General features: G+C 41.0%; 1 protein-coding gene across 7 annotated transcripts in view; it reads left to right on the top strand.

Moving 5' to 3' along the window:
* The window catches only part of LOC125046524 (diacylglycerol kinase theta-like), a 71,416-nt gene extending 55,660 nt beyond the window's left edge, over positions 1 to 15,756 (top strand). For 2 of the 7 annotated variants that reach the window (XM_047644304.1, XM_047644302.1), the window contains exons 9-17: positions 470 to 669; positions 2,791 to 3,003; positions 4,504 to 4,641; positions 5,237 to 5,411; positions 5,848 to 6,170; positions 6,542 to 6,671; positions 7,011 to 7,327; positions 8,977 to 9,080; positions 12,660 to 15,756. In XM_047644304.1, the coding sequence (XP_047500260.1) occupies positions 470 to 669; positions 2,791 to 3,003; positions 4,504 to 4,641; positions 5,237 to 5,411; positions 5,848 to 6,170; positions 6,542 to 6,671; positions 7,011 to 7,327; positions 8,977 to 9,080; positions 12,660 to 12,797 (1,738 nt within the window). In that variant the 3' untranslated portion in view covers positions 12,798 to 15,756. Of the gene's footprint in view, positions 1 to 469; positions 670 to 2,790; positions 3,004 to 4,503; positions 4,642 to 5,236; positions 5,412 to 5,847; positions 6,171 to 6,541; positions 6,672 to 7,010; positions 7,328 to 8,976; positions 9,081 to 10,781; positions 11,493 to 12,659 lie in introns of those variants that run through there. The other 5 variants (XM_047644305.1, XM_047644303.1, XM_047644308.1 and 2 more) reach the window with 5 other exon arrangements.
* The last annotated feature ends 4,244 nt before the right edge of the window (positions 15,757 to 20,000 follow it).

Raw genomic sequence — 20,000 nt, 5'->3', positions numbered from 1 at the left:
GTTGCTCTACGGTATTATATATGTGGAAACTCTTTCATGAATTATTAGACAGATGTGAAATACCTTTTTAAAGAAATATGTTTGGGAATGAAAACACTTTATAATGAATGGCAAATGTAAGTACAACATTGAATCAGCATTCAACCTCTTTAAGGGATTTGAAAGACAATTTGACGTGGCAGTAACGATAAGAACATCATGACAGCAAATAACGAAAATCATGACAGTATGGTCTTTGGTCTTTAGCTTTAAAATCTATATATCTAATTGTTCATATTTTCAACAGACTTAATCATCGTTGGACTTCATGTTTTAGTATTCCAAAGAATTTCAGCTCTTTTCAAAGATGTTTTGCTTTTTTCCTTTAGAAGAGAAAAACAGTATCTTCATCGAGCACATACAAGAGAAATGAAAGAAACGGCTAATTAAAAAAAATCCTCCCATTGAACTTCCAACTTTTCCTCCGCAGAGAAAAGGACAATGACGAAGGGACCATTCGCGTGTACCCCTCGCGGCTGGGAGCTGCTGTGACCATCGAAAACACGGGCATCAACGTGACCTCGAACACCGTCGTCACGGAGGTCATAGACCAAGCGCTCAAGAAGTTCGGCCTTCCGGAGAGTAAACCACAAGATTACCGACTGGTGGAGGTCATGCTGGACAAAGGAGGTGGGTTGGGGCGGCGAGCATTGCAGATTGTAACGCTGCACTAAGAGAAGAAACACTTCCATTCTATGTTTCTGATCAGGTGGCATCAAATAAAAAATATGAGTGAACTTTTGCTGGTATCGAGCACCGTTGCATGACTTCTGCCTTGGCTCACCTGACTCGGCCATGTCTCCTCACAACAGCCAAGTAACCAAAGTCAGTTAACAGACTCAGTTCTCCCTCTGAAATACGTCTGTACACAAAATCCCGCGAGGATTGTTTAAGTTAACCAAACGTACCAATAACCCTCTGCACTGATGATCGGCGACAGTAATTGGCATTTTATAACTATTTTACAACGACTGTTACCGGATTCTGTGTCCAGAGCAATTTCGAGGTAAGAGAAGAGTGTGTTAATGGATTTTAGTGACCCTAGTGAGATAGGGCGAGTAACAGAAAGCTCGAGTGTAAGACGTAAATCTCAGGCCAGTTATCTGGCGGATCAACATTTAGTTCGACTCTGAAGAGAGGTACACGAGTATGTGCCTGGATTTGCTGCTCTGAGTTCTGTGAGATTGGTGACAGTCTTTTCCCTTTTTCTAATAATATTTGGTTGAGTTGACTGGTTTCTGTGTCACTACTGCCTATTGGAGTCGAGCTGTCTTGTGTGGCTAATGAAGAAATGGTCAAGTTCTAGCCTATTCTGTACTTTGACAGAACAGCTAAAACCAACCCCATTTACAGATGTAGCCTTTGGGGAAATCTGACTGAAGGAAGATTTTTAGTTCTGTTAGTCTCCTTACGTTTGGCTGATGATAGAGTAATGATCTCAGGTGGAAATATCTATCATTTAGATATCCACTGGCAAACCTGACTGTAAATAGTGGTGCTGCAGATCTTCAGTAAATCACCATATAGTTAATAACACTCATAATTTGCTGTGAGATATATACGATACTGACACTGACTGATAGTATCAATTAGATTAGTGATGATACTGACAAGGATGATCATAGTGTTGGCAATAATAATGATAATATTTATAACTAATAATAATATCAATCTTGGCGCTGGCACTACAAATAAAATGGCAGTAGTCGTAATTATAAAAAATAACAATAATGATAATAATGATAATATAGTAGTAATAATGATAATGATAATAACAACATGGTGATGACAAAAGGATAATAATAATGATAATGGTAATAACACTAATAATAATGATATTAATAATACTACTAATAATATTGATAATAATGATGATGATGATAATAATAATAATAAGGATAATAATAATAATAATAATAATAATAATAATAATAATAATAATAATAACAACAACGACAATAATAATAATAATAATAATAATAACAACAACGACAATAATAATAATAATAATAATAATAATATCAATAATAGTAATAATCACAATAATAGTTATAATAATAATGATTATAGTAATAATAACAATCATAATAATAATAATCATAATAATAATGATTACTGTAATAATAATAATAATAATAATAATAATAATAATGATAATACGATGGTATTAATGATAATCATGATAATTATTACCATTATCATAATAATGGTGATAACAATAATGACAATAATAATATTAATAGTAATAATAATAATAATGATAATGATAATAACAATGACAATAATAATAATAATGATGATAATAATGATGATGATGATGGTATGAGGATAATAATTATAACAATAATAATAAGAATAATAATGATAATAACAATAATGACAATGATATTGATTATAATAGTTATAACAAAAAAATAATAATATTGATAATAATTATAATGATAGCAATAGTGATAATAAGGATAGTAATAATGAAAAAAATAATGATAATAGCAATAGTAATTATAAGAGTAATAATAATGATAATGATAATTTGTTTTAATAAACATAATGATAATAATTATAATAATAATAACAATAATGATAATGATAATAATAATAATAATAATAATAATCATAACAATAATAATAATAATAATAATAATAATAATACCAATAATGATATTAAAGGTTACGATAATGATAACGGTAATGATGGTAACGGCAATCATGAAAACCCCGATAAGGAAAGCATCCCCCCCCCCCCCACAGTGTCGGAGCGGGTGATGGAGAGCACGGAGCGCCCCTGGGAGCTTCTGAAGGCCGTGGGGCGCGACAGCATCCGGCAGATGGAGATGACTCGCTTCTACCTGCAGCTGGTGAAAGACCCGCACGGCCCCAGCATCGCCCTCTTCGTCGGGAACCTTCCTCCCAACCAGTCTCAGCGACAATACGAGAACATTCTCACCGACATTTTGGGTAAATGTGAGTTCGGCGTTGGTAGCTTAGCGCGACATTCGACTCCACTGCGCTGCTGGGAGGACGCCGCCATGGTAGGAGGGGGGAGGGGGGTAACGGGAAGAAGGGTAACTCTCAGAGAAGGAAAGATTCATTTCGATAGGGTGCTCATCCCAGCGCCCTGTCCGAACCGTAACTCCTAAAAGGATGTATGGATAGAAACACGCTTGTAGGTTTAAGAAGCCCTTTGTTGGGCATTGCAGCACACCTTGTGTCGCCGCTCACACAAACCCACTGAATATCAGGGGATGTCTAGAGGAAAGGCAATATCCACGTTTAATTTGTCAGAAGCATCTGATAAGCTACATTCATGCATTAACGAAGCCCAAACGAGAAAGAAAACTGAACCAAAAGGTATAAGCCAAAAAGAACATATATACACATATATGTATCTACACACACACACACACACACATACATATATATATATATATATATATATATATATATATATATATATATATATATATATTTATATATGTATATGTATATACATATATATGTATTTGCATATATGTATATATACATGTATATATATACATATATATATGTGTGTGTGTGTGTGTGTGTGTATATATACACACACACATATATATATACACATAAATATGTATATATATGCATATATACATGTATATATATATATATATATATATATATATATATATATATATATATATTTGTATGTGTGTGTGTGTTTATGTATACATTTATATATATATATATATATATATATATATATATATACATGTATATATATATATATATATATATATATATATATATATATATATAATATGATATATGTATATATATTAATATATATATGTATATATATGAATATATATATATATATATATATATATATATACAGTATATATATATATATACATACATATACATATACATAAATGTATGCATTTATGGAGTGTGTGTATGTATATAGATAAATTGAAAAACAATCCTTAATATCTGCCATATCGTATTTAGTAGATAGAGTTAAAATTGTCTTGTTTATCTTCCTTTTTAGAAACTTGATAGACATCTCAGTAACTGTAGATGTAGGATCGACCTGTTATTAGTGTTACTTTGGCGGAGTGGTTATTTTGAACACAGTAGCACTGAGATTTCTCATCTCTCTCAGTAGCATTTGCATAAACTATTAATAAATAGCTATACATAATAACTCATCCCATAATCAGTAAACACATCAAGTCACAAGTTAATACCGTCCTTACAGACAAAACATTTAAAATACGGACGACGACCCTTAGAAAACCATCACTTCTTCACACCCAACACCAAATCATGAAACTAAAATCTTATTTCCCATACGTCACGGAATCCTTATTCTCATTCTTCACATACAAGACACGATTCTAAAAACTTAACCATTCTCATTCTTCGTAAAAAACACAATAACCGAAAACTAATAATTCTCCCTTACACCCCCCCCCCCTCCTCCAGCCGGTTACAAGTACTCAAGCATCGGCCCCATCTACTACGAATACGGGTCAATGGTCATCACATACGAGGACTCTGACCTGGCCGTGCGTGCCTTTTACACTCTCAGAGAGTCTAGTTATGAGGACAAGAATCTACTGGGTAAGAGTTGCTTTCGTTATTTGTGATACATTCACACACACACACACACACACACACACAAATATATATATATATATATATATATATATATATATATATATATATTTGTGTGTGTGTGTGTGTGTGTGTGTGTGTGTGTGTGTGTGTGTGTGTGTGTGTGTGTGTGTGTGTGCTTGTGCTTGTGTGTGTGTGAGTATGTGTATGTATGGATGTGATGGACCTATCTATCTATCTATCTTTATATATTTTTTTTTTTAATTCATAATTCGGTTTTGTTAATTAAGTGATAACAGATTGTTTTATCTTTATTAGCAATATTGATGTTGGTGTTGATTCTATTATCACTCTTATATTTTAAGTGACTTATTACAAACTTTTTTATGGATTAACGTCGACTTTTTATTACCAGTAAATCGAAACGTTAGCAATCTTTTTAAAAATAAAAAAGGACTCGTATATTCTGATATCATAGCCTGTTTTTTTATTTTTTATGTTTACAGGGGTTGCCTAATTACAAATGGGAAAGGCAGTTTTTTATTGCCTTTCTCAATTTTGGTTTGAATTTTCTACATGTGACGTTCCTCCCTTTCCTCAGTGATGTTGCTGCCGAACATCCTCCCTCACATGATTTCCGAGGGCGTGCAGCCGCTCCTCGTCTTCGTCAACGTGAAGTCTGGAGGATGTCAGGGCCTGGAGCTCATTTCCTCCTTCAGGAAGCTGCTCAACCCGTACCAGGTGTTCGACCTCGACAACGGCGGTCCTCTGCCGGGGTGGGTGTGCGGCCGGCGGCGCCTGCGGCCCTTCGTATGGTTCTCACCGTCATCCTCATTATCATTGCTATTGTTATCATCATCTTCATTATTATTATTATCATTAGCAATATCATTAGTTTCACCATTATGGGTAGCATGATAATTGCCACCATTATCATAACGCTAATGCAAGTATTATCAAAATTCTCGTTATAATTGCTGGTATTTTTATTGTTATCTTTACAACTTCTTTATTACTTTCACTTTGTCATTGAGTTGTGGTAAGGAGACTGAGTTTGTCTTCATTGCTGCTGCCAATAATGATGGTGATGGTAATGATGATTACCATTATTATAGCCTTTGCTAAAACAATCATCACAATAAAAGCCTTAATGGTATGACAAGTATAGCTCGCCTGCGCCCTTTGGCTCGCCTCACCGTCTCGCTCCCGCAGGCTGTACGTGTTCCGGCACGTGCAGAACTACAAGATCCTGGTGTGCGGCGGCGACGGCACCATCGGCTGGGTCCTGCAGTGCCTCGACAACGTCGGCCAGGATTCGGAGTGCCAGTCTCCCGCCTGCGCCATCGTGCCGCTGGGCACCGGCAACGACCTGGCTCGCGTTCTGCGCTGGGGCCCCGGCTACAACGGGGGCGAGGACCCCATCAACCTCCTGAAGGACGTGATCGACGCGGAGAACGTGCGGCTCGACAGGTGGACCGTCGTGTTCCACGTGGACGAGAAGATGGAGGACAAGCAGCCGCTCACCACCTCCATAGGTGAGTTGCGAGGAAAGGCCGGCGTCGTCCGCCTGGCTTTCACGTCGTCCTTTCCGCGCCATGAACGAAAATCGCACTTTTACATTTCGTTTGCGGGAGGGGGTGGCTTGCCTCTGGAATAGCTTTCTTGACACGTGTACTTATACTACTATGCATATTGGTATACATATGCATGCATATGCTATCATCTACATTGTCATACAACGCTTCTAACCTTTCTAAAGAATGGATAAAAATATACAGAAAGACAAAATATACAAAAATTTATCAATAAAGATAACATGCACTTCATAAACAATGATAAAAGAAAAACGAAATAGAAAGAAAACCCGACGAGTGTTTGACCTCTGTCCCTCTGCCCGCCCACTCAGCAGCGTCCACCAGCGAGGACAACACGCAGATCTTCGTGATGAACAATTACTTCGGCATAGGAATCGAGGCCGAACTGTGTCTGGACTTCCACAACGCGAGGGAGGAAAACCCCAACAAATTCAACAGCAGGTGAGCATTTGTGGGAGGAAGGAGGGAGGGAAGGAGGAAGATGAAGGGCAGGAGGGTAACGAGGGAAGCAGGGGTGGAGATGGAAGGGAGTGGGAAAGGAGGAAGGGAAAGGAAGGAAGTCGGTAAGGAGGCAAGTGTGTGCGTGTGTGTGTGTGTGTGTGTGTGTGTGTATGTGTGTGTGTGTGTGTGTATGTGTGTGTGTGAGAGAGAGAGAGAGAGAGAGAGAGAGAGAGAGAGAGAGAGAGAGAGAGAGAGAGAGAGAGAGAGAGAGAGAGAGAGAGAGAGAGAGAGAAAGGGGGGGAGGGAGTGACGAAACGCTTACCCGCATACCAATTCCAGACTGCACAACAAGGGCGTCTACGTGAAGATGGGTCTCCGCAAGATGGTCTCCAGGAAGCTGTGCAAAGACCTGCACAAGGAGATTCGCCTCGAGGTGGACGGTAAGCACGTGGAGCTTCCCCCGGTGGAGGGCATCATCATCCTGAACATCCTGTCGTGGGGCTCGGGGGCCAACCCCTGGGGACCCGAGAAGGACGACCAGTTCAACAAGCCCAACCACTGGGATGGCCATCTCGAGGTCGTCGGCGTCACGGGTATCGTCCACCTTGGCCAGATTCAGTCCGGTCTGCGGTCTGCCATTCGCATCGCTCAGGGAGGTGAGTGCAGGGGCAGTGACGGGGGGAGGGGGCACTTTGGGAAGGGCAGAGGCGCCTTTGTGGTTCGGGGAAAAGGTTGCTGTCTAGGGAGGCGGAAAAGGAGGGCTACAGCCGTCATTGATAGGCTGAAAAGGGACTTTGTGTAGATTCTTAACAAGAGAAGGAACGAACTGGGATTGTACGTTTAAATTAAGGAAGATGAAAGGTTGGGGGGGGGGGGGGGGATTTCACATGGGTGAGTCCATGTGAACAGCTTAGCTCATGAGTCCCATGGGGAAGTTTCAAGTTTCCTAAGAAATCATGGGCCATTTCTTGAGCATAAATATAAACCAGTGATTAGGGACACAAGTGAATTTGCTGAGGGGTGAGAGCAACCCAAGCTAAATCCTAGAATACCGCTAAGATGACGACATCAGGCATCCATTTATGCCCACTTCGTTTTTATTATACTCTGTTAATACATCTACCACTTTTATATCACATGGAGAGAGCTTACCTTTCCTCCTCCACCGGGCACCATCGCACTACTTTACATCGGATACTTCATACATCTGAGAACATTTTCATTGCATGGCATTTGACCTCATGGAATTCTAGTAAGTGCAGCCACTCGGGAATACACTAATTGGGTTTAAACACCTCCCTGTAATTGTGTGATATTACATATATACATAAGTAGATACACACACACGCTATATATATATATATATATATATATATATATATATATATATATATATGTATATATAAACACACACACACACACACACACACACACACACACACACACACACACACACACACACGCACGCACGCACGCACGCACACGCACACACGCACACGTACACGCATACGCACACTCACATACACATGTACATACGCCTACACACACACACACACACACACACACACGCTCACACACACACACACACACACACACACACACATATATATATATATATATATTTATATACACATATATATACATATATACACGCTGTATATGTGTGTGTGTCTGTGTGCGTGCGTGCGTGCGTGCGTGTGATATATAATCAAATTACACTAAATACACAGCAATTTCCTTCATGTGATATTAAGTAATATCATGATGTAATTTTATGGTCCATTATATCAAATAAAACTTACAGTTTATTTTTTTCTGTAAAGTATACAACATGAAACTAATCAGAGAAAAGGTAAAGAAATAGCATTAGAAGTGAAACAAATAATTAAGCTAATTATTGATAATGTCATATATGCGTAAAACTACCTATTTGTAGTCGACAGCATCATGGCTTTAGTTTCGTTAGTTAAACATTATGGCGTCACTGTCATCCTTATATGGATTCGCTCATTTGGTACTGAATTACCATGCAATATGACACCATAAATTCGTTACCTTGATTCCATGGGCCTCTTCCCATGGCAGCAAGCATTTGGAACCGTTCTATGCATCCACTGCTAATGCATCATGGTACTGTAGTCATGGTGCAGAGCCATGTTGTCAGAGTATCATGGTGCAGAGCCTTGTTGTCAGAGTATCATGGTGTCAGAGCCCTGTTGCCAGAGTATCCTGGTGTCAGAGCCCTGTTGCCAGAGTATCCTGGCGGCCCAGCGGCCCGGACCCTGACCGCAATCTCCTCTTCCAGGCCACATCAGGATCAAACTCAACTCGGAGCTCCCGGTGCAGGTGGACGGCGAGCCCTGGAACCAAGCGCCCGGCGAGGTGGTCGTGCTCAAGTCGGCGCTCAAGGTAACGCTCAGAGACATGGCGCTTGAGCGAGGGGGTCGGGAGGGGTGGGGGAGGGGCGGGGGGAGGGCAGGCCGTGGGTTGGGGTTGTGGGTGGGTGGGTAGAGGGAGTGGGTTAGTGGATAGAGGGTTCAGTCGCACACATTCGAACAAATGGGTATATACATGCAATGCCTGTACATACGCAGGCACACACACACACACACACACACACACACACACACACACACACACACACACACACACACACACATACACACACACAGACGATAATAAGGGAAAATCCTAAAAAGGGAGTAGGTTAGTGACAGTAGATCTAGATTATGTTGCACTTGAGATATATATGTACAGTACATAAGCCAAAATATCATCGAACAGGAGAAAAGCTTGAAGATACTGAAACGGGTGTGCTAAGTGCCCATCATTAAAATACACATACAGGATATGTACTTGATTAAACCGGGTAATCGGTAACTGCGAACAAGGTCGAGTAGTTGGTAAGACTGCGTCGAACAGCGGTCACTGGTGGGTGATGACGTCATCATCTGCGGCCGCTCCTGCTTTCAATTGAAATCTTTCCAGTAACGTTGAAATAAACTAAACTTATGTGTGATTTTTATACGCTAATCTAACCAGTACTGTAGTGTATCCATTCTTAAATAAGCTTTTTTTTTTCTAGTGTTATATGTCTAGTGTTAAGATTCCTTCCGGTTGCAATTTTGTGTATACGTTCCCAAATAAGTGTAATAGTTAGATAAAGACCAATTTATTGTTTTTGGGTAATGTGTGACAGTCCATTACTTTTATCCATACAGTTATGCATATATTTCCAGTTCATAGATCATGACTCTGAAAATATAAAGTGTTTAACTGTTCCCAAATTTATTCCTAGATGTTCTTACTTTCCTTCTTTTTATACGCAAAAGATCGCATCAACATTCTCCTCTTATTGTCCTGATACAACTGGTTACGATAGCGATAACGATCATTATCATAGTTTTTTAAAGGGGGTAAGAATTAAGAGTAAGAAAAAAAATACAGATGCCGCCCTTACCCTGACTCCCACACCTCAACATTATCATATACTAATGCTATCTTCTCCTTTGCTGTATCTCCTCATACTCTTACCTTAAACTGATTCCTCGTGATTTCCTTTCTTTATCCCTCCCCCCTCCCCCCGCCTTCCCTGAGGCAATGGTGGAGCTGACCACCTCCGCCCACCATGGCGCTGCCTGCCATTAGGTGAACTAGCAGTATGAAGCGATTTTCTTCGATAACCGATAAAGCGAACGAAAAAAGACAGTATCTTTAAAAGCTAAATTTAATTTATATCAATTTACACATTTTCTAGCATTTAAACACCGTCTTTGTGTGATATCTTAGAGATTCCGTCATGAAAACTATTTTGGGGAACTTTTTTCATGGTCAAATCAGGCAAAGGAATACCATTGGTTGTGCGATATTTTGCACGGTTAAGCTACCTTTACCATGTCTCTCGTGTTTCCTTGTGTCCAAATTTTAACGTATTTTTTCTTATAAATCCCAAATAATATATATATTTTTCTATACCTTCCCAGTGTACTTTTTTGATGGATATAAAAAAAAACTCAATGTTTGATATAATTTCAGCTATCTAGAGCATCGTAACGTAATGACTTTGGCATCACACACATAAATATATATCCTTTTTTTTTTACTTTGTAGGCCACTATGCTGAAGAAAAGTAAGATCAAACGGCGAAACACCGAACCCTCGCTGCATGCTTCAAATGGTGACCCTCCCGAACCCTAAACAGACAAGTGAACCCTGAACCTCAACCTTATTCGACCAACACCTAAACCTTATTCGCCCAACACCTTAAAATCCCATCCCTCCCCACCCTCCCCCACCCTTTCCCCCCTCTCACCGCTCCCCCTCACCCCTCAAAGAGAAGAAAAAAGAAAAGAAAAGAAAATAATTCAACAACACCCTATTAACAGCTCCCACACTCCGCCAAAACCCTCCGCTCGTATCATCTCTTGTTTGGGTCACGGGGAATGGTCGTTGTTCTGGCCCTGTTTCCCTTGCCTGCCACTTCCCGTTTCGTTTTTTTTTGTAAGGCTGTGATTTGATAAACGCATACTTCGTTTCCTCCCCCCCCCCCCCCTTTTTGACGCAAAAAAACAAACAAATTTCCTTTTTACTCTTCCTGTTGTTTTTTTATTCCATGTCTTCATAACGTTTGCAAATTCTGTCACTGTACAGAAAAAATAGATGTATAACATAGCCTTTAAAAAACACACGTAAACTCCACATCACGCACAAAAAAAAGAGAATATTCCGTGGAAATGTTTATCACAAACGTTTCTGGATGGATCTTTTTTATATATTTACTAAAGAAAGATAAGAAACTAATAAAAAAAATAAAAAGCCCTTGACCGAACTCTCTCTCTTATTATAAAAAGAAGACCACGCATTTACTCGTTTCAGTTTCTTGCTGTTATCCTCTTGGTGTTCAGATTTCATCATCTTGAGTGTTATTCTTTTCGGTTGTGATGACATATTTGATTTTGTTAGTTTGATGTTCTGCCAATCCAGAGCTTAGTGATCTATAACATATTTCTTTTTATTGTTCTCCTCCCTCCCCCCTCTGCCCCCCCCCTTCTCTCCTTCTCCCGCAAACCCTCTCCCACACTTCCGGGTGTGTTTTATTATCATTATTGTTATTATTATTATTATTGTTATTATTATTATTATTATTATTATCATTGTTAATATTTTTGTTATTATTATTATTATTATTATTGTCCATATTATTATTATTGTTGTTGCTGTTATCATTATTACTATTATTATTATCATCATTATTTTATTATTATTTATTTATTGTTATTTTACTATTATTTATTTATTGTTATTTTACTATTATTTATTATTATTATTATCATTATAATTTTGTTTCTATTTCCATTATCATTCTTATTGTTGACATTGTTCTTATTATTTTGTGGTTTCTGTTTTGTTGTCTTATAATTTTCCCGCCATTTTCCGGGGACCCCTTTTGTGCTCGTTTATTTACTTCTCTGTGTGTGTTTCTCGGCCTCTTTCGCTCCACGTTTCTTTGATCTTGTGCAAATGATTTACTTTCGTCTTTTTCTCTTCTTTACTAATGGCTTATGGTTATGCCACATCGCCCGCAACTGATTTTGTATGTTTTTTCTCAATCACATCTTCACTCACTTTTTGGTCTGTTATCTATCCCCATTTTGATCTATCACGAATGCATAAACATTGAATATATATATATATATATATATATATATATATATATATATATATATATATATATATATATATATATGCTTACACGTATGTATATGTATCCACCTCCCCCTTTTCGCACCGATTTCACGATGTTCAAATGCATTACTATTCCCTCCCTCTTTCTCATCTCCATGGGTCATCATGGATGCTAAACCTTGCCAACTTTTTTCATTTTCTCTTTCCATCCTCTGTCGGTATTCGTGCTTCTTCCCCTCGTCCACTTCCACTCCTTTCCCCTCCTCCCCCTCCCCCTCCTCCTCCCCCCACCCACCCGAACAGGCCACCATGCTTAAGAAAACGTCAAAGTCAAAGCTGCGCCGACGGAACACCGAACCTTCCATGGTGGCGAAGGAGAAGGAGCAGTCCAAGCTGCAGACCATTCGGCCGGACCCGGCCTCCTCCTCGCATCCTCTCTAGTCGCTCTACGCCGCCGCTCTCACTTGCATCGAAACCTTCTAGGGTCTCCCGGTCCTTCCTTGGTTCCCCTTCCTCCTTCCTCGCCCTTCCCTTTCTCAAGCAACATCGTGTCGTTCTCGCCCCACCCCCTCCTCCCCTTCCTGTCTTCCTTCCTCAAGCGATCTCCAAATACCAAATATGACTAGTCTTCCCTCACAGTCTCCCCCTTTCCCCCACCCCCTTAAGCCCCCCCCCCCCCATCCCATGTTCTTCGTCATCGGCATTAGCGTCACCACCGACATCGCCAGAATGAGATTACAAGAACGGCGCGGGCTAAGCCTTCGCCGCAGCTAGGAATTCAAGATTATAGCAACGTTCACGAAACCGACTTGGAACTTCCACTGAGGCCCCGAGCATCGTGGACACCGGCGACTGCAGCTCCGAGACCCAGAAAGAGAATCGAAATATAATCTGCGACCAGGAGCAAGAGATCGACACTTGGAGGACCGGAGGATCGAGCTGGTGATCCGCGATGTCTCTCGGTGGCCAGGGACTCATCACCGGCTTTCACCTTCGAGACGCTGGCCTCAGGGCGTCCAGCGGAACTTTATCGTGTGTTGGATGCATGACCTACAAGTGAGGGTGTGAGACGGGGTTTCCGGGCCGCGATGGGGACGCTGAGTGACATTGCGAAGTAAAAAGAAGCAACTGCAAGCTCCTGCAAGGGTCGTGGCCGCGAGGAGACATCGCCCGGAGCCCCTTAACTGGCTCTTGCACTTCCTCACGCCAAGAGAAACGAAACGAAACTGAACCCCGTGAAATGAAACTTCAACTGAACCTGAATCTAATCGCTTTTTGAAAGTTTATTTGAATGTTCGCAAGAGAGGTGTCCACAGCGCAAGTGTGTGTGCTCTGCCTCCAAACTGTTGAGAGACAAATGCGACATCATGAAAATAAGCTTTGATATCATTCCATTTTGGGCGGAAGGGCGCGTCGCCCGCCTGCCTTCCGGTGCCACAGTGTTGTGAGAGGCGTGACCGTGGTGCCAGTAACCGTGTCACGTGCCAAGAGGCGTTAACCCCATTATATCTAGCGCCCGTATATCTAGTCTCTACGTGAAGACAATGCACTAAAATGCACAAACAACGTATTTCCTGCTGTGTTTGTATAACATGTAGTCACGTCGGGTGTGAGTGTCCTGTCTTCAAGAAGTTGCGTTCATCTCCTGTTGTATCATCGACGTCAGTGGTGTTGTTACTAGTGAGCTCAGAGTGTCACCGCATGCCAAGGTGGACACCAAGCTTGTGCTGTGTGGCCTCGCCCCTCACACGCCCTCGCTGCACGCCCGCGCCCCACGCCCGTCGCCGTGGCTGGGGAGGGGTAGGAGTGCGTGTTGAGGGGTTTGCGGGGGTCATATGGCTCCCCCCCCCACCCCCGCTTTTCTATAGGTGTAGAAACTCTCATTCTATTCCATGTTCTATCGATCATTTTTCTGCCTCTTATATTGTGCGCTCTACTTTATATAACGTGCAAGAGGACAGGCAAGTCTTCGTGTCATATGGCACTAAACCCGACGCGTGACAAGTTTTACCCCAAACTTCTTTAATGACGTAACACGGACGACGCTCGCACGGGAATCCTGAAAGGTACCGCATGTCTCGGTGTCATTTTACCCTCATACTTCTGACAGCCTCATACCCTCCCACCCTTGACACAGGACCTCATAACTGTGAGGACAACGATCTGACTTGACCACGTGACACAGTTTTAGTGAATCCTTCAACGTCTAGATACATATCAGACATATAAACGTATCAGTTGTAACAGCCGTAACACTTGACCCTGGACAGACCGAAAGACACTTGGCATAAAAAACTTTATGTGATAAAGATACAATTGGCATTTCTGGTAATCTAATATTTCTAAATATGCTTTACCTGACGTCCTTTCGTCATTGTTTTCTCCCTACATTCTTGTCTGTTGTGTTTTTATTCACTTCGTCTCTTCGTTCCTTCATTAACCTTCCAACCATGACTTTTTTCCAGCATAACTTTCCCAAGACGTTAAGGAACCTGACTGCCCATAACCTCTCAACCTTCCACGACGGTTAATCCATTCTCTGTCACGTGACAGTGTTCTCTCGAGCTTACCTTAACTTTACGATTCTTGCCTGCCTTCTGGTCTCACTTCCGGAGTTCTCGGGGACGCTAGTGTGGCGCTGGGACCAAGAGCCGCTCTTTTACAGTGCCATAATCATAGTGCCAAGAGAAATTGTGCCAATCGTGTCATTGCGGTGAAGCGAAGAGTCGGATTTTTTTTCTCAAGGAGGTTATTGGAGTGGCGTAAGGACAGTGAAGGTCAGACGTTAAATCTGCAGTGCTTCAGGGTAGATCGGGTTTAGGTACGTGTGGATGTGTGTGTGAAGAGGCAGTAAGCTGATGCGGGGCCGTGGACAGCGCCTTCCGCACGCTGAGAGCAGGCGGGGAAAAGAGAGCGGAGAGTGAAAAAGAAAAATAGGTCTAAGACTGAAAGGAATGAATGAAGGAAGAGCTGAAACGTCACGTGAAGAATTTACAGCATAAAAGCAGTATGTTCAGTCAATCATATCAAAGGGAAGAGGTAGAACTAATTAGATCTATTATGTAAACTTAGGAACAATAATGATGTGAGAGGCTTTGGTGATGTCAGTCTGGACAGAAAGAGAGAAGCAAGAGATAACTGATGAATGCAAGGAATGGTAGAATCTCGAGGACAGTGAAAGATAAGGTTCATAGAGACGGAGAAAGACAGAGAAGAAATCTCAGTGACAGGGAGATATAGAGAAGCGGTGAGCTATGGTGGGAGGATGGGTTAGGATACCAGGCGGTGGAGATCACAAGGATGTGGACAAACTGCGAGAAAAGTGAGGGAGCGTAACAGATTCTAAAGATATAGTAGCAATATATACACACATACATACATACATATATATATATATACATATATATATAAATGTATGTATATATATATGTATATATATATATATATATATATATATATATATATATATATATATATAATGTGTGTATACACACACACATGCATATACATACATATATACATACGTACATAAATACATATATATATATATACATATATATATATATATATATATATATATTTATGTTATACATACTTACACACACACACACACACACACACACACACACACACACACACACACACACACACACACACACACACACACACAAACACACACACACACACACACACACACACACACACACACACACACACACACACACACACACACACACAAACACACACACACACACACACACACACACACACACACACACACACACATATATATATACATATACATATATATATATATACACACACACACACACACACACACACACACACACACACACACACACACACACACACACACACACACACACACACACACGCGCGCGCACACACACATATATATATACACACACATACATATATACATTATACACACACACACACACAGACACACACACACACACATACATACATATATATATATATATATAAATATATATATATATATATATAAATATATATATAAATATATATATATATATATATTTATATATATATATATATATATATATATATATATATATATATATATATATATATATAATTGTAAGCACACACACACATACATATATGCAGGCATATATAGCTACTCGATAGCGAGAACCGCGTCCTCGACTCCGCGGCGCCCGAGGCAGCGCGGACCCGGACGAGCAGGAGCGCCTCCGCGGACGACGAACCGCTGGTCAGCCCCACACTACGGTCCTTTCCCCTCCGTTTGAAGAATCAAAATCGGTTACATTCAAGCCAAGTGCATGACCCGTTTTCCATGGTCTACTATACTTAAAGTTAAGTGCACAATAAAAGCATATTTTACTGTTGGGTTATAAGTGTACATAGAAGAAGATGTAAATGTATATTTTTATTGTTATATGTTTACTATAAATATCTATTATACCTCAAGGCTTGTTCCATAGATTTATTGACAAGTTTTATTGAATTCACCAAAAAAGAAAAAAAAGATACAGTATTTTAATATGTATTAATTTACATAGTATATCAAGCCAGAATGATATTGTGACATATGTTTTTGATTACCTAAAAGAGTTTATGTAAACATTTTGACGAGATTTCCCCTCCCCCTTTCCTCATGTTATTTCATTGTGCTGGTTCATGTTTGACGTCATTATAATGTCATCAGTGACGTCAGTATCACGTAACCGGACTAGGCTGAGGTCTGGTAGCAGGCGGCTTTACCATTCCTCAGTTGTAACTCCCATAGAACAACACATCTCTTCCACGCTCTCTCGCCGACGACTCTCAGGCAACACCTCTGCGACGCGGAGAAGACGGGAGGCTCGCGAAGCTCTGGCGTCCGCCCCTGGAAGGCTGGAGATCCGTTGCAGGGGGGACGCCACGAGCCCTCGCGAGCCGACCTTGGCTGAAATAAAGGTTGCCTGGGGCGTGTGGGAGACGCCTAGAGAGGCAATATGGTGAGCAAATATGCGGAGATGTTGAGTAGTTTTTCCTCCTGTTCCCTAGTGTACTCAGCCCAGAGGCTCCGGGACCTTCGACGGCGCCTTCCTCAGTAGTATTGTGATGTAGATACACTCAGTCAGCAAGCCACTTTATCAGTACAGTGTCTACCGGCGATACAGCATTACGATGTCCTTTAGGGACTTATTTACTCAACAGTCAATGATTTCGTTAGCTGTAATGTCTTATTCAACCAATGTTGTTTCTTCCTCCACGAGGCCAGCGGTCTAACTCTGGTAGTTGCCCTTTTCCAAGCAGGTGACGCCACCTACTTTTGGAAGCTCACCTCGTTCCTGGTAGCTTCAGTTCTTCAGGTACCTCTACCTACTCCGTATTCTTGTAGCTACACGTCGTGATGACTCCATTTGATTCCTGTGGTCTCTCCTCTTCGGGTCCTCACTCATCCCTTTTGAGAAGTTCCTACTCCTCAAACTGGCCGCTCCTGTGCCTCGAGTCTGTTCCCCTTCTAGTCGACCCTCTCGCCTTTAAAATAACGTACATCCAGTCGCCCAATCATATGTAGGAGCTGGATCAGATTATATTTTTTTCCTACTGATTAATTTATTTTCCAAGCGACACTCCCGTTTCGCTTCCCTGCGTTCCAGTCAGTTCGAAGGCCTCCTCGCAGGATCGTGTCAAGGCCCTCTGGTGGCTGGACTGGCCGGGACTCGGGCAGGATCCGGGGATGTGTCTTCCTCTCCGTTCGTTACTTGGAATATGATACTACCCTTCTTGCAATCCAACTGTGACTAAGAGCATCTAACAATGCTTGTATGATCTGCCTGTTTATAGAAGCTTACTAATATTACTACAACGAAGCAGCCATCAGAAAGAACCGTTGATATTGGTTAAGTTTCCCACATGGTGGATTAAACTTTGTGGATATCTTGAATAGTATAAATCCGAGTGATCAAGACCCCCTCACGCCTCCAAGGGCCGAGTTGGGGCGGCGTGCCCGGGCGCCAGACAGAGTTCCCTCGTCCACCTTCCCAATCTGCTACATAGGTCTCACTGTTGCCGTTTTCGCATATTGTCTCCCTTTTAGTCCCTTCCCCTGGAACGATTCGAATCATGACCGATTTTCATTCGTGACGACTTTATCAGGTCTCTTTTGTGGATAGGTTTGTATTTTTCGGTCGAGGTTTGGCAAATCTCCAAGCCAATGGCCCAGTAAAATATAAACATACATTCATACATATACTCATACAGTATATATACATTTATTTCTCTCAAAATTGTTGCAAGTTCACACTTCCCTTTAAAGACGCCATTTGTTCCTGTGCATCGGCGTTCCTTCTCCAGCGAATCAGCTGATGGGCAAGGCAAGAAGCCTCGGCCCATCCCTTTACTCCCCTCCCCGCCCCCGCGCGCGCCCTGGCCAAGCGGAGTGCCAGCGGCGGCGCCCAACCCGGGCTCCGTGTTTCTCCACTCCCGGAGGCTCTCCCACGAGCTGCCGCTTCGTTTCAGGACCCTTTTCTTTCTTCCCTTTGAGGGCCAGCGCCGTTAGTTTGCCTTCGACATCCGCGCTGCCTTCCCGTCGCCCTCGGCGGCGCTTCTGTCCCGCGTCCCCGATTTCATTTGGCTCTAGCGTTGCTGAGGTGGAGCAGCGGCTCCTTTGTTCCTGTTTCCTAGTAGATTCTCGGTGCCGGTGAACGCCTTTCGCGGCCGCACTGCAAAGCCAACGGGTCTTTCTCTTTCGAATAATCTTGGTCGTTTGTGTCTATATGTATACACGCAAGCATACGCACATACATACATGCACACCTGTATATATTAATATATATATATATATATATATATATATATATATATATATATATATATATGTAGGTATGTATATGTATGTGTGTATGCACACATATGTGTATATTATTCATACAATATACATGCATACATACATCTATAAATACATATATATACATATATATGTATATATACATATATATGTATATATACATATGTATGTGTGTACATATGTATGTCTATATGTGTGTGAGTATGTGTATGCGTGTGTAAGTGTGTACCTGTATGTATCCCGGGGACGTTTTCATTATTTTAAATTTCATTTGCGTTCAGCGCTGGTAACCGTTGGCTTGCACCGATTTTAAGTTGTCCTTCTTGTTTATCAAATGATTTTATTTTCCTCATATGAATTAGTGTTTAGTTCTATTGGTGTTTTGACATCTAAGAAAAAAGAAAGAGGAAATTATATAGGGTGTTCTTCCAGTCTTTTTGTGACAAATTCCTGATTCATATGTTGGCGTTTTTGGATTTTTTGAGCAGTTGAATGACCTCTGAAATGTATCATCTTCCATTGATTAGGTTACCTTGTAAACAAGTGTACTCTGCATAGATTGTATTCCACTGCAGCCATTTGTCGAATGTTTACCCTGAATGGCGAAATCTTTTTATATATAAAAAGGCATATGTTCTTGGTAATATTTTATTGAATGTCCCTCGTGACAGCAGCATTTTTGGAATTATTCCTTAATGACAGCTGTTTATTTTTTTCTCATGTCAGGTTTTTGAAAATCAGTTATTTTACGAAAAAAGTACCCATTTCACCAGTTGATTTTCCAGTGGTCCCCCAGAGAA

This window comes from Penaeus chinensis, chromosome 39 (genome assembly GCF_019202785.1).
Source record: "Penaeus chinensis breed Huanghai No. 1 chromosome 39, ASM1920278v2, whole genome shotgun sequence".
NCBI classification, from domain to species: Eukaryota; Metazoa; Arthropoda; class Malacostraca; order Decapoda; family Penaeidae; genus Penaeus; species Penaeus chinensis.
The sequence above is the reverse complement of the archived record's forward strand: the minus strand, read 5'-3'. Positions and strand labels throughout refer to the sequence as shown.